Source organism: Symsagittifera roscoffensis, chromosome 1 (genome assembly GCF_963678635.1).
Source record: "Symsagittifera roscoffensis chromosome 1, txSymRosc1.1, whole genome shotgun sequence".
NCBI classification, from domain to species: Eukaryota; Metazoa; Xenacoelomorpha; order Acoela; family Convolutidae; genus Symsagittifera; species Symsagittifera roscoffensis.
In genome coordinates this window covers 65233254-65248350 of record NC_087062.1, presented here as the reverse complement: position 1 = coordinate 65248350, position 15097 = coordinate 65233254, and the positions used below count along the sequence as shown (strand labels likewise).

Here is a 15097-nt window from a genome sequence, read left to right as displayed (position 1 = left end):
TTACTAGGAAAAGTAATGAAAGTATGTTTAAACGTTAATAAAACGAGTTAGCATATTGGATAGTTTTCAGAGTAGCGAATGGAAGGGGACGAAGTATACTGTATATGTCGCAGCACAGACATTTCCCGCTTTATGATTGGCTGCGACAAATGCGACGAGTGGTACCACGGAGACTGCATAGACGTATCAGCTGAAGACGCCAAAGTGATTAAGAAGTACTTCTGCGACAACTGCAGAAAGAAAAACCCTGGACTAAAGATAAAGTACAAAAGGAAATATAGAGAACAATTTATGATCACGCAGCCTCCAAGTGCAAATACTGGAGGAAGTAGTAGTCAGAAAGTGTCTCCAGTTGAGTCGACAGCCAGTGATAGTAAATCCTCCACTACGAGTCCAGTAGCCACGAAGCCTCCCAAATTATCATCTGTTGTCGTCGCCACGAAAGAACAACCGAAAACAGATAAGACAAGCGAAACTTCAAGTGTAGCGTCGACAAAGGTTTCATCAGAAAGGAAAAAAGATAATTTGATGTCCGAAAAGTCAACCGCAAAAAACGATAGTCTGTTAAGTTTTGCAACCACCAAGTTCTCCGAAAAGAAGAGTTCTGACAAATCTAGTTCGAAAAATTCTAGTGTTTTGGCATCGATCCTCAGTTCAACATCAAAAGTAGAAAACAACAGTGAAAGTAGAAAAGAAAGAGAAGCAGCATCATCAAAAGAGGAAAAGAAATGGAGTGAGAAGCCAATGGTCAAGGAGAGAAAAATAAGACCAGATGACGCAATTCTTAAGGACAAGCCTTTCAAACTGGGAAAATCGGATGCGGAAAAAAATTTAGAGAAATTATTACAAGCTCAATTACTGAAAAGCTCTGAAAAGACGAAGGATGATAATTCGAAACAAAATAGGAAAGGTGATTCAGAGAAACAAACTTCATCCTTCGCTGTCATGAAGATCGGCAAAGATGCGAAGAAAAATTCTGAGGTGTTCAGTAAAAATGAATCATCTGAAGCTGATGTTATTTCTGCAGTTGTTGAAAAGAAAAGCAATGAAAGTGTACGAGATTCAAAAGAAAAAGAAAAATCAAGCTCGTCTAAAGGCAACAACGATGAAGTTGTAAGGATGGCTGAATCCAGCTTGGGATCTGAGATGACATCTGAAAAAGTGCAATTAAAAGAACGGAGTAAAGACACCTTAGAACCGAGTCTCAATGATAATCATCTGCGTACTAATCAGGATGAAAACATTGATTACTCCCATAAAAGGCGGAAAAAGAGAAAGTATATGGACGAAGATGGCCACCATGGGAGAGGTACTGTGACTAGTAGCCAGTGTCTGGGACCAGGATGTATCAATAGGAGTAGACGCACTTCGAAATACTGCTCAGATGAATGTGGAATGAATCTCGGTAAGTCTCAAAGTGGCTTAAAGGAACCAGGTGTTTTTTCTTTGATAAACTTGATAGGATTCGACTAGTTTTATTCGCCGTATGGCATAAATCGATTGTTTAAAATATTGCGGTGAATTATACGGGAAAATATTGTTCTGATATATATGCTCTACTTCTTTGAAAAGTTTAGCAATCGAATCGATTGCTTGCAAAAGTTTAATTGTTTTAAAAATCGTTGAACTATTGAGTGGGCAATATTTTGGGTTCAAGAATCTAATATAACGTCAGCTGGTTTTCAGCTCGCCAAAGACTTTTGACTCTTCTGCCAGAAAAAATATCAGATTGGCAGAGGAACCCTCCAGTGGCCAACGAGAAAGATCAACAGGAGTTAGAGAAGATCAGAGCACAAAAAGCGGCTGTCCTAACCAGAGTGAAGGAACTCGACATTGAACGACAAGACTTAGAGCGAGAAATTTCATCTGCCAGACTTCTCCAACCTTTACCTGAAGACGACCCAGAATCGGAAGAGTCGGCCACTGGTGATATTTTCTGTTTCACATGCGGATCTTCAATAAGTCAGTTCACAGCTCTCAAGCATATAGAAAGATGTTTTGCTAAAATCGAGACCCAGACATCTTACGAATCAAAATATGCTTCAAACATCCCAATGTTGTTTTGCGATTTTTACAACACCAGGACTACAAGTTTCTGTAAAAGGTTAAAAATTATATGCCCAGAGCACTCGGCTAAAGACTATAAAGTCGGCGAATACGAAGTTTGCGGATGTCCATTACCGAATCCCGGTGAAGCTTTTTACGATGACAAATTACCACACGAGTACTGTAGAGTGCTAAAGCGGAAGTGTCTCAAGCATTATAAATGGGAGGTGATGCGAATAGCGACTATTGACGCAGAACGGGTCAATAATTTGATCAAATATGACGAGCTTCTGGAATCTGAGTCAAGATATGAAACTAGCTTGAAAACACGAGGAAGTGTAATGGATTTGATTTTAAACACGTGTCAAGCGCATTGATAAATTTTTGATGGTCAATTTCGAAATTTCCAAGCATGGCGCTAGCTGTTTTTATTCGACAAATTCCTCTTCTTAATAATCTTTAAATTCGTATTATCGAAACGCTTAAATTTAGTTTCTCAGTTTGCAATATAGTATTTAGTTATTGTTCATTTAATTCATTTCATCTAGTCTTAACATTGAGTCAGCAATGTCCACATATTTACTAAAATTTTAATCTTTTCAGATCCGTTCTTGCTTAACTCAGCTCAGAGTTATTCTCATTTAAAATAACAGTCTCGTGAAAAAACTAGAATGGATCAGATCATCACCACAATAGAGCCCGTGAGACAGTTCGCCAAGGACTCCATCCGACTGGTGAAGAGGTGCTCCAAGCCAGACAGAAAAGAGTTCCAAAAGATTGCACTGGCAACTGCGGTTGGATTCGCCATCATGGGCTTCATCGGCTTCTTCGTCAAGCTCATCCACATCCCCATAAACAACATCATCGTCGGTGCCTAGACATCTAAAGGGCCCGAAGCGTCAGATGTGATACTTGACAAAATCGCGAGAAGGGAAGCTATTCTTTATCACGTCTCGGCAATGAAATCAGCTGTGTTTTAGCATTTGTTTCTTTTCAAGAGTGTCTGCTATTATTCCTGTTCATATGTTCATTAATTGTAATTGTATGTCATATTATTTATCTCAATCGAAGTGGTCGTCATCATAAACAAAATTGATGATTTAATGGCCAAACAAGGAACAATTTGATTATTATTTTTTGTATGAGCTTTGGCTAAATTGTTAAAATGTTCTTGATTTAATTATAGTAGAGGCGGTTGTATAAATATCTGGCTATGGTTAATATAATTTTAGTTATCTAAGTTTTTATAATTCTCTTTGAAACAGGTTATATTTTGAAGCTGTATGTGGAATTAATGGTTAATTTTGAGCGGATATTGTTGACTTTCTTGCTTCCCTTCAACTAACTAAATGGACTATTAGTGAGGTCTGCAAAAAATCTGATAAACGGTCGGCGTCTCAGTCGTTTAAAAATGCAATTAGAAATTGCAGTCCTGCTATGAAACTTTTGTTTTAATTTGATAATTTAAATAGTGATTAACTTCAATAAATCTCCGTTTTTTTATTGGAAAAAGTCTTTTTTTTGCACGTTTTTTTTTTGATATTTTGGCGGTTTGAAATTATTATTTAATCTGAAACTCGAACCCATTCGATATACAAATGAGGTTCGCCAAAAGCAAACTGGAAAGGTCATACAAGTTTTTCTGATTTTTTTGGTTCTAAAATTGGTTTAACTTTTACCCTTGAGATTTAATCGTTTTTACTCTTTGTGTTTTAGCTTGGAAAACGTTTTTTTGATCTGTGCGAAATAATGAACAGACTTGACAGCAGTTTGTGATTGTTTCAATCAGTTGTGGATAAAACTATAAGCTAGGGTAAATTTTTCCAAGCAAAAATAGGTACCGTAAACTCATGTCATAAGAGTTCGAATGGAATGTTTTGTTCAAGATCTTTGAGTCGCATAATGCGGATCCAGAAAGATGCACCACAGTTTTTATAAATGATTTTGCTTTCATTTTTTGCACATTTTAGCCAATTTCATATTTTGATTACTCTTGCGCGACCAAGTGTCTCGTAATCAGGAACTAGACTTTTTCCGTAACCAACTTTTCTTACACATAAGTAATCAAAATTTATTAAAAAGCAGTGGGCTTAGTGTCATCACCAAAAAACTTATCGGGATTGAATTGATATTGACGAAAACTCAGTTTTTTTTTACTACTGTACATAGTTATTGTTCCGACCATTGAAAATGGGGAGGAACTTGTATTCGGGTTTGTTTTAGTTTTTCTTTTTGTTTTTTTTTCACGCAAAATCAGGTACCACAATTAATCAGCGGACTGGTTTGAGTGATATATTATATTGAAACCCTTCAGTCGTGATTAAAACCACATAAAAAATTCCCAAAATTTTTTCCTAATGTTGAGAACAACGGGTTTGAAATTTTAGATTTTTTGTCTAATTTTGAGCAACTAAAGCGAGAGATCAGGCGTACAAGAGCTCATTTATGCGTAATTTAAACTCTAAAAACTTAGTTTTTTTTGTCAATTTTTTAAAGAAAAGTTTGTGTGTCAATTTGCCTATATTACTAGGAGTCTCAATTATGTCTAAAATATAGTTTTACATACGATTTTTTCATCACCCCACGCAGAAAAAATTGCATTAATTATTGTAGCTTTTTAAGGACTATGGTCGGAACATTCTGTGCTACTTGGACAGTAACCGGCTAGGCTATCCTTGCTTTTTGTATTTGATTGTATGCTGCATTTTCGCTTTGTGCTCGAAAGCTTGTTTTCATTGCTGTTTTAGTTTTCCTGGCTTAAAACACTATTTTTGTTGGCTTTGATTTGATCACTGAGATAGTTTTATGCCTTGTCTTGATGTTTTTGTTATCTTCCTGTTTCAGATCATTTGATTTTGAGCAATCTTACATCATTGCTTCAATGTCTTTCTGATCTTGGTCTTGATAAGTCTCACGCAACAACAGCTGCCATTTTATGACATAGCACTCAGCGGCACTACTAGGTATCTCAGCGACACTGTACAGTAAATAAGCTTTCAAACCATGGTTCGAATTTCATCGACTGGTGAAATTATTCACGACGAACCACAGAACCGAAGCATCAATAAGCGCTCTCGCGGCCCCCAAATTGAGTCTCTGTCAGGAAGCTCGCCGAGACAAACTAATCGCCAAAGCTCCACTAAATTCGGAACCATTAATGACGTAAGAGATGACCACAGCTTTTCTGGACAAGGAAACCAGAACGGCGGCGGCGAGGCAGGAAATTCCAGGTCGGTTTTTGGAGGTCATGACCGAAATGGAGGCGCAAATGGGCATAACAATAATAGGAGAGGAGGAGGAGGAGGTGGTGATATGGGCAATGTGTTCAACTCTATGAATCAGAAGTTGATACGCATGGGCATTCCTCGCATTCCAATTGGGCCTATTGTCGTAGAGCCAATAGTATTAGCTGGACTCGGCCTGAGTTACCTAGTTTTAGGTACTAGAGGTCTGATATTTGGTGGGTTTCTGTTTGGCCTACAACAGTACGCGAATTTGAGAACTTAGCGTAGTCAGTGTCGGTGCTTTATTTTATTTTAATATAATCTTATGTTCTTTGTTGGGCGTTTCTGGAGTCTTTTCTAGTGAATATCTCGATGAATCAATAACAGCTCAGTTTTATGGTTTTATATCTCTTAATGATATACAGCTACATCATCAGTTGGTTAGAAATTATTAAAAAGAATTTATTTTTTGTAAATAACTATGAGAATGAGACATTCGGTCTAACCAATGGTACAATTTCATTTTCTTATGAGCCTGTTTTCTAAATTAGGACCCTTTGAGAATCAGTTAATCATGTAAGCTACTGAAATATAACAGCAAAAAGTATTGTTTTAAAAGTACAGATTTATAATCAAACAGCGCTAATTCTTTCAGATGACCGCTATGAACGTTTTGAAAAATATTTGTAGATATTGTCATCACCCTGTGTCAAGTCTTAAGGTTAAATTTGCCGACTCGAGTCCAACTCTCTCTTTCATTCGCAATTATGGCTACAGAATCAAATACAACATGAAAGACGGCGAACCGGAAGAGAAGCCGTCAGTCGCTTCTCGCTTTTTCAGACTTCCGAATGGACTGTGGATTCGAAGGCAGCCAGGATATCATGCCCATTTATGGAAGAAAAGCTGGAAAAAGAGGCGCCAGTTGGAGAAGCATGAAGTGTTGGGCCCCGAGGATAGCGCAATGTTGGACAAAATGGTGTCGAAGAAAACGTGGAGCAGGAGGTACTGGGTTGACCATGCTATGGATCCTTGGGTCAACCACATTACTATGCAGAAAAATCCGCCATGGAGGCCCTAAAATAAAACAAAATAAAATTTTGAATCGCTTAGACTCGCTTATACAAATTGATATTATTTTATACTTTGACTCTATTTTTTAGTACTAAAGTTAAGCTGCAGTCACTTTAAGTCGCATAATAGAAAGAAGTTATAGTTGAGCCGTTACAAAACAATCAATGTCAGAGTATCAGGCCACGGTAGCAGTACCACCAGTACCAAACCAGTGCGAAATGTCATCTGTCAGTGCCATATCAGTAGCAGCAGATCGATAGTGCTTTTTTCAACCAATATGTTCTTTCATCATTCATTGGCTCAGCGATGAATCTGACTACTTCTTGCGCTTGACGGATAAGGCGGTACAATTTGGCCATGGAGTCAAACTGTTTTCGTGACAAAGCAAAAACCAAATTGGCAGAAGGAAATTGTTTCGATAATGGAAGTGGTAAAACTTCAAATCTTTTTTGTTTAGAACAAATTTTTGAAAAATCTGTGCACCATTGTTCTCAGAAAATATTTTCTTTTGTGTTATAAGTTGTGCTAAAAAAGAAAAACTATCAGTGCCTGGCATTCATTTTTTATCATTGCTAATAGTAGTGCCGTCACTGTTAGCAATTTTTGAGACCATGACCACCCTGAATTGGTGTTTGTTATGTTCAGTTCTACTGATATTGTTTCTATAGCGTCTGTTTTGACATTTATTGAAATTTAACACATCTTGTACACTTTTCTACTGAAAGATATTTTCAGCAAAACTAAATTGGGTTATATCGAGGAGTTATATTGCCATCCGGCATCAAATCTGCTTGGCGTTGAAAACTACATAAGACTTAGTGGATGAATGGATTAAGCTTCCTCATAAAATCGGGGAAATTTTGTAAGTACGAAAGAGTTAGTTTTTTGTACAGGAGACAACTGATTTACTGCGTTAATATACTTCTACTTTTTAGTAAAGATTACGCTAATTTATAGAGCCTTGCTGGCGTGAGATGTCGTGCATGGGGCCTAGGAAATTAGACGATAAGCAAATAAGACGGATGCTACAAAAACGAAATTAGACGATATTTGTTTTGTACAGATCTGGCATTTTAGACGAAAAAGCTATGAAAAGGAAAGGGCCAACAAACATTTTTCTTAGGAGTTAAGTATCACAAAATTTTTGGCCACCGAATTTAACTGTTGTCTGCTGCAAACAATTTTTTTTTCATGCAGTTTGTCTGCAAACAATTTTAATCTATCTCACTTTCGTCTATTTTCTCTCAATTGTACCTTTGCAAAATCGTCTAATTTCCTTTTAAGTACCTCCGTCTAATTTGATTATCGTCTAATTTCTCAGCCCCCGTCGTGCATGTACTGACATCGCACCTTTGCTGTTCTATTGCTTGTCGGAAATAGCCATGTTTAGATTTTTAGGCCTTTTAGTTATCGCTTTGGTTTGTTTATCTTTGTCTTAAGGTTTTCATCTAAGTCGGCTGAAAGACTAGTTCTAGATAGGAATTGAGTGGGGGTTAGGAAATTAGACGATAAGCAAATTAGACGTGACCAACAAAAGCGAATTTAGACGTTGAATTATTTTTGCAAAACTAGCATTTAAGACGGAAAGCAAAGGGCTAACAAAACTTATTGCTTAAAACAAGTTTTAATAATTACAAAAATGATATATGATCCCATTGCATATCAAAATATTTATCTCAATTGATTTATAAAATGTTAATTTCAAGGCTATAAAGCTTTTTTGAAATGCATAAATTATACAATTGCGGAATATGAAAAATGCGGAATAAGAAAATTGCGGCATCTGATAAAATTATTTGCATTTAAGAAAGCTGAACGAAAGTTAATTTTAGTCGGTAAACAAATTTCAGACACGAACGGGGGTTGAGAAATTATATGATAAGCTAATTAGACGGAGGCACTGAAAAGGAAATAAGATGTTTATTGCCAAACTGCAGTTGTGAGAAAATAGACGAAAGTAAGAGAGATTAAAATTGTTTGCCGGCAAATTGCGTTAGAAAAACAAAAATGATTGCAGACAACAGTTAAATTTCGGTGGACAAAAATTTTACATGTCAATTATGCATAATTTATTCAATTCAAAACTCTTCTGTAAAATTCGGATTTGACATTTTATGTTCATTTAAATAAATTGCTTGATAGGTATTCTCATTTAATGTTCTTTTTGTATTTGTGAAACTTGACTGTTAAGAAAAAATTTTGTTGGCCCTTTCCTTTTTATAGCAGTGACGTCTAAAATGACAGATGTGTAAGAAAATAATTCCGTCTATTTTCGTTTTTCTAGCATCCGTCTAATTTGCTTATTGTCTAATTTCCTAAGCCCCGACACGAACAATACAATACGTCTAATTTCCCATATTTGTAATTTCGCATCGACGTCTAAATTTCGTTTTTGTTGATCACGTCTAATTTCCTAAAATCCGAATTGAGTACATCTATCGAACATTTAAAATTCGAAAAGGGGTTCTTAACGGGCCACTTTTCAATCAAATTCGCGCATAGCTTGTGATAATTTTGTATTTCGAAGCTTAATGCAGTATGAACTAAAGTGGCTCTCTAGACAGCATGAGAAAAAATTGAAGGCAGGTGTCTCTGAATATTGAGGCTGGGTGATCGATTACGGATGGTCCAGATCTATTTTTGAGATATTTATGCTTGCAATGAGGAAAGATGACGCAGTGATAGAATTAAGTTTGATACTATAAACGCGATACGGTTAAGTGGTATTTGAACCGGTGCTATCTTTTTGAGACGGTTTAATGAGCAGTGTTAAAATTGGACATCGAACATACCATTCAGTAGCCGATATGGTTCAATGTTTACACACATATGTTTTGTTCATGGCAATCAGCCCACGAAAATTGTGCGCATCTGGGCTCATGGATCGAAACAATCTGTTGCTCACGATAAAACTCAATAAAACTTGACTGTTTGTCTTTGAAAACTTGCGCTCGATCGCACTCTGCTAAACTGTGTTTGACTTAATCAAACTTCTCTCAAAGTTTACAATTTTCAGTTAAATTTATGAAAGAATTGTCCAAAAACCTACATGGTTTTTTGAAAGCCATCCATGTTGTGCTAAAATCAAAAAGTTTTCGTGCCAATAAGAAGACTAAAGCTCAAGTGTCATCTCAGTGTCCTTCTTTTATCCCCAAATATAAACTGGTCTTTAAAAAAAACAAGAGTGCTCGTATGTCAGAGTAAAACACTGAATGTTCGGACTGCCCCTTAATCCATATCGATTAGTTTTTGGCAAAAGAAAATATTGAAAAACCATCAGGGAAAATTCAACTTAAGAAATTAATACGACCAATTAGCTTAGCTAGCCTCAATTCAATTTGGAACGATTTTGTTGTGCGGAATAATTCGGCCGTCGCGCGTAAATAATTTGCGTTATGCTTTCAGCATTATGGATAAAATCTTTAAAGGGCGCATAATTTAGTCCAGAAAATGGCCAAAGTGGCAATTTTTAAACTCCCAGAACTTTGATCTTCAATAAGTTTACAAAAATTGTTTGTTAAAAACTTATTCGATCGTCGAAAATTGACAAAAAAATACCATACCTATAAATAATCCGTTTTCTTCAAAAAGCGAAATAACAAGGGTGCGCGTAAATCAGGGCAAAGCCCTTATTATGCCGAATTCACTTTAAGGACAATTAAAACGTGTTTTGGTCGAAAAATAACGAAACAATTTTTTTAAAAAATTTCGTTTTATCCCTCCAGAAGCTATGTAAAATACAAAGGGTGTATTCACGTCTCGTTTTATTTGAAAAAAATTAAATTGCTGGCCGCAATTTAATTTAGAATTGACTAATTTGCTTCTTACGTGTGTTTTAAAAACTTAACATATCGCACGTTAATTATCCCAAAATTGCCAGATTAACAATTTTCAAACCCCGTTTCAAATTTGAGCCCAGGACAACAATATCTTTCAGACGGATTTTTAAAAATTCCGTCAAAAATTCTTAGTTAAAATGTCGATATTAATTGGATAAACAACCAACCCAAGCAAAAATAATCAGCATTATCTTTGAAAGTTGGAAGTATAAAAAACAGTCCCGTGTTTAAGTTTACTCGTGTATGCTACGATGAAAAACCTTGTTTAGTCCTATACTATTTCAGTGACAGGAATAGATCGTTCATTACCAACAAAAAAATCAAATGTTCTTTTTACTTAATGTTTGGAGATTTTGAATGGCTTAATGGAAAGAACTTTTTGTAAAATTTTTCCTAGAAGCTTACAAGGCTAGTTTGCGCAACAAATCAATGTTAAAAACAAAAATGGATGGCGAGCCGGGAGCTAGATTTATTTAGCTTTATTTCAAGAGCCTAAATAAAATAGTTTTTTTTTGTATTAAATTTTGGTATTTTGATACCTGTCAGAACAAGTGCCCAAAGAAATTAGCGAAATTGATCTTGAAACAGTGTATCGGGTGAGGCCGTCAACGAAGTAACGACGGGCTTACGGGGCATTGATCTTAGGGGTAGTTCTTGTCGACTATTCATAGCAGGTCACAGGTGTCTCATCGTCTGGAGAATTAAGCTAGTTGAACCGTTCATTAATTGTAGGCCGGTTGTATTTGAGCAAACAGATCCGAAAGCGTTCAAATAGCTCTTGCAATAGAACAATGATAGGCAACGATATGGAAAATATAAAAGATATTTGGTGCTCAAAAGTCACTGGATTCCGGATACAAGTAGTACAGTTTGATCTATCATTTTGTTTTTGGCAATGAATTGCGCGTCAAAAGCTTGTCGCTAAACCAACTATCGGATAACTGCTATCTTTTAACCGCAGAAAGCATAATTGGTCGCTGATTCGACAAAAAATATAAAATTTTCTAATATAAGGTTAAAAAAATAAATGAGAAAAAACAAAGTGCTCGAGTTTGCTCAGTTTTCTTCTGTTATGATTTCAGAGTAAACTAAGTTTTTCAGCACAAATAATTCCTAAAAATAAATCTCTGAGTTCCACTTAGTCGAAATTTAAAAAACCCGAAATTTTTGTTATATAAAAAATTTAACGTTTCAAACATATCAAACCATGAGATAAATTATGTCCGCTATTATGTCGAAACATAAAGATAAGAAATTTCTTCAGCTTTTTCCAGCATTGTTTTCATAAAAAGTATTCGTACTGAGAGCTTCAGAATTGGCGGAGTCGCATTTTGTAAGCGTTAACGGACAGACATTTTGTGATTGTTCCGCGAGAGGAAGGTTGGCGCGAGAATTCCTACCGGTAGCCTATTACTTTCTGAGACTATCAGACGTTGTTTTCACACTAAAGACTAATTTTTTCCAAAAAATACTCTGGTATGGAGCACTTGGTGGATTAAAATTTCCATTTATTCCTTTAAGTATGAACAGTGTGATTCATTCAAGTATTGTCGGTACTCAACAGAAAATCTTTTTTAAACCGACAATTGTTTCCAGTAGTTTTTGTAGTATGTCGAATAAAAATAGGTCATTCCCATAACAACAGCTTAGAAACTAGTACGCAAAGCACGCAACACCCACGTAAATTGTAAGCAGAGTTTTACAAAACATTTAGCGTCGCTTTTTTCGAAAAACAAGGAAGCCCAAAAACTACTTTTTTGAAAGCTTGTGACTGGAAATTTTGCGCTCTCTTTTCAAATTAAATGTATACTGGCGCCGCCGGAAGTTGGCATGGGACATATGCACCAAACGGCCCTGAATCAGTGGTTCTACATCTCTTGAACTGAAATTAATATGGTTGAATCTGATTGGCTAATATTTGTTAATTCTAACAGCTGTTGTCAAATAGAACTTTGTCGTTTTCGGAAATTGTATTTTTGCTGCATTCGGAATGGCTAAAATTTCCACTATTTTTGCTAGCTGAATCTACTCAACAATCCCCTTTTTCTAATAGGGGGGAGTTTTAGTCAGACATTATCAAGTCTGCGGCAGGCATGAACATGACTGCGGCAGGTATAAACATGTCTCACTCAGGTCTGATCATGTAAGATCCAGGTACGTCTGTAAAAAAATACGTATGCTCATCTGTGAACAGACCTGCATAATGAGGGAAGAGTGCTGAGAATATTCTCTCCCGTGCTAAATGGATGATAAAACGTGCAATTGCACAAAAAAAATAGTACGAGTTGAGCGCAATATATATTGGCTTACGCAAATAAATACACATTTGAGGGTAGAACGAGCGCCAAAAGAACGCGATTTCATAGTCAAATTTGGCAAAAGTTAGACTTATTTGCCAATATATTCTTTCATTCATCCAGGTTTGGTACATGAGTTAACTATTTGAGAACTGTTGCTGTGCTTTTAATCAAAATGTAAATTTTTTTTGTGCTTATACTACTATCTAAACAAACTACACTTTTGCTACTGCAAAACATGAATTCTGAAATAATATTTTTCAAAACTGCTGTCATGAGACCAAAACTTTTGGCATTCATGCAAAAATTTTTCAATTGAAACAAACTTTCTACAGACAAGAAAACTTCAAAAAACAATACCTCGTCGATATTCATAATTCATTTGAAAAATTATAATCAGAAAACGCTCAATCACTCAAGGGTTTTGTTGTTGATCAGTTTTTGTGTTTTTGCGTAGAATTATCCTATTTGAAAACACTCTCGGATTTTAAAAAATGAGTACGTTTTTTCATTTAAAACCGACAGCTTTTTAAATACCGACAGTCTTTTAAAACCGACAGTTTTTTCCAGTAGGTGCTGTTGCCGAACCAAATAACCGTGCGACTTCTCTGTCGAGTAAAAACAACACAACAGCTTAGAAACAGGTTAGAAACTTCCATGACACAACAGCTTAGAAACTTTAGAAACTAGTACGTACAGCCCGTAACTCCCACGTAAATTGGAAACTACTAATTGCCCACATAACCAACGGATTGTAACAAAAAAGATTAATATGACCAGTACCGGATTTGAGGAAGGGGGCGGACGCCCCCTTTCAGGGATTCGACCACCTGCCGTCCCAAAGGGTCATCCTTTTGTACTATTTTGAGATATCTTTTTTGGTGAAGTACTCTAAATTTCTTCTAAAGGCGCCTTAGGCGCCAACATATATTAATTTTTGAGGGGTGTGCTCGCGGCGAGAAACGCAATTTTTGGTCAAAATTTTGCAAAGAGCCTAAAAACGCCTTTTTGGCCTGTTTTTTTAAAACTTTGCCTGCGGCGCAGAAAAACGTGGTGTTTATAGTGAATCATTTTGGTCGACCTAAAAAACGTCGATAAAAATGTACGAATTTTTTTTGAAAATCCGCTCTTCCATCGAGAAAACTCTAGATCCGCCCCTGAAATTGACCCAATCTTTGCAGCTAAGGGTCGGCGGTTGTCGCTAACCTAAAATTTTTTTTAAACTTGATCATCCTTGGAGTGACTACCATTTCGTTTGTTTTTGCAAATGATTAACAGTTCAGCGGCGTTCAATAAAACACTGCGAAACACTGAACCCAGATAACCATAACCAAGCTGTAGAGTTGGGTGAAGATTATCAGGCTGTTCAGTTTTTTGACCATCTGAAAGAACGTTAAAAATATAACCTCGCTAAAATTATGGCTGCTAGTTATGAAAATTGGAAGCCAACTTGAATGGCATGAAAGAAAGTTTTCATGAGGATTTTTGATATTAAAAGCTTTGATAATTTTTACTTTGAGTTACTTCCAATTCAGATGGCTGGTTCTTGAAGCATTAACTCGAAAACTTTTGAGGCAAGGTGACGAGCTCAACTTTGTTAGTGACTCTACAATCCTGTATCAAGAAAAAGCTATAATGGTTCCAAGTATGAGCAGGAGTGTATGCCCTTCTGTTTTGTTTTTGAAGCTGGTTCAATCACTTCAACCAAATCATAGGCAGGACTCCCGAGACGAAGTACTCAAAATTAAATATTCTGGTTTCAGGGGCAATCAATGTCGAGAATTGTGAAATCGTTAGCCCAAATTTTAACTTTCAAAGAATCGCTGGGGTGTCAACTATCCATAAATTAACTTAACATCCAATTAGCTGACTCCAGTTTTTTTTACTACTTTCTCGACTCAGACAACGTTCTCAGCGAGTCGCGTTGGATTAACAAAGGGAACTCAGTTAAAACCACAGTGTATCGCACGCACTTTTACACTCACTGCACAACCACTCTTCTGTATTTGAACTCAACCAGCAAGCCTCCTATTGCCCTCGTGAATCGATTGAGTCTAAAAACATGATAACAGGTACGCTCTGAGTCTTTAATTTTTGGAAAACGGCTCGATTGTAACGCTAAAACATCTGGCTTCGAAACTGAATTCGAAAATTTGAAAGTTTTTTGTCTTCTGCGGAAGTAAATCTATCCTTCTTTTCTTTCTTCTTTCTTGCTTATTGGTTTTCGCAATCCAATTGGTTTTTCAGGTTATTCCTAAGCATTAAGAAAGCAGAGTTTTACAAAAACAATTTTTGTCGTTTTTTTTTTGAAAAACAAGGCCCAAAAACTACTTTTTTGAAAGCTTGTCATTTGAAAGTTTGCTCTCTTTTCTCAAATTAAAGATATACTGACGTCGAATGTTGGCTGAGGTCTTGTAAACTAAACGGCCCTCAGTCAGTGGTTCTACATCTCTTGAACTGAAGTTAATATGGTTGAATCTGATTGGCTAATATTTGTTATTTCTAACTGTTTTCGGAAATTGTATTCTTGCTGCATTCTGATTGGCTGACAATTCCACTGTTTTTGGTAGCTGAATCTACTTAACAACTCCCTTTTCTAATAGGAGAGTTTTGTTCA

The 15097-nt window shown here is 36.2% G+C and overlaps 2 protein-coding genes across 2 annotated transcripts; both read left to right on the top strand.

The window, feature by feature from the left end:
* Window positions 1-59: 59 nt before the first annotated feature.
* LOC134856901 (CXXC-type zinc finger protein 1-like) lies at window positions 60-2575 on the top strand. The gene is made up of 2 exons (XM_063873195.1): window positions 60-1405; window positions 1687-2575. Exons 1-2 carry the CDS (start codon window positions 79-81, stop codon window positions 2421-2423), a joined length of 2064 nt encoding a protein of 687 aa, XP_063729265.1. The 5' UTR covers window positions 60-78; the 3' UTR covers window positions 2424-2575.
* Window positions 2576-4889: 2314 nt separating this feature from the next.
* On the top strand, window positions 4890-5804 carry LOC134856900 (uncharacterized). Its single transcript, XM_063873194.1, has one exon. It carries the CDS (start codon window positions 5050-5052, stop codon window positions 5551-5553), a length of 504 nt encoding a protein of 167 aa, XP_063729264.1. The 5' UTR covers window positions 4890-5049; the 3' UTR covers window positions 5554-5804.
* The last annotated feature ends 9293 nt before the right edge of the window (window positions 5805-15097 follow it).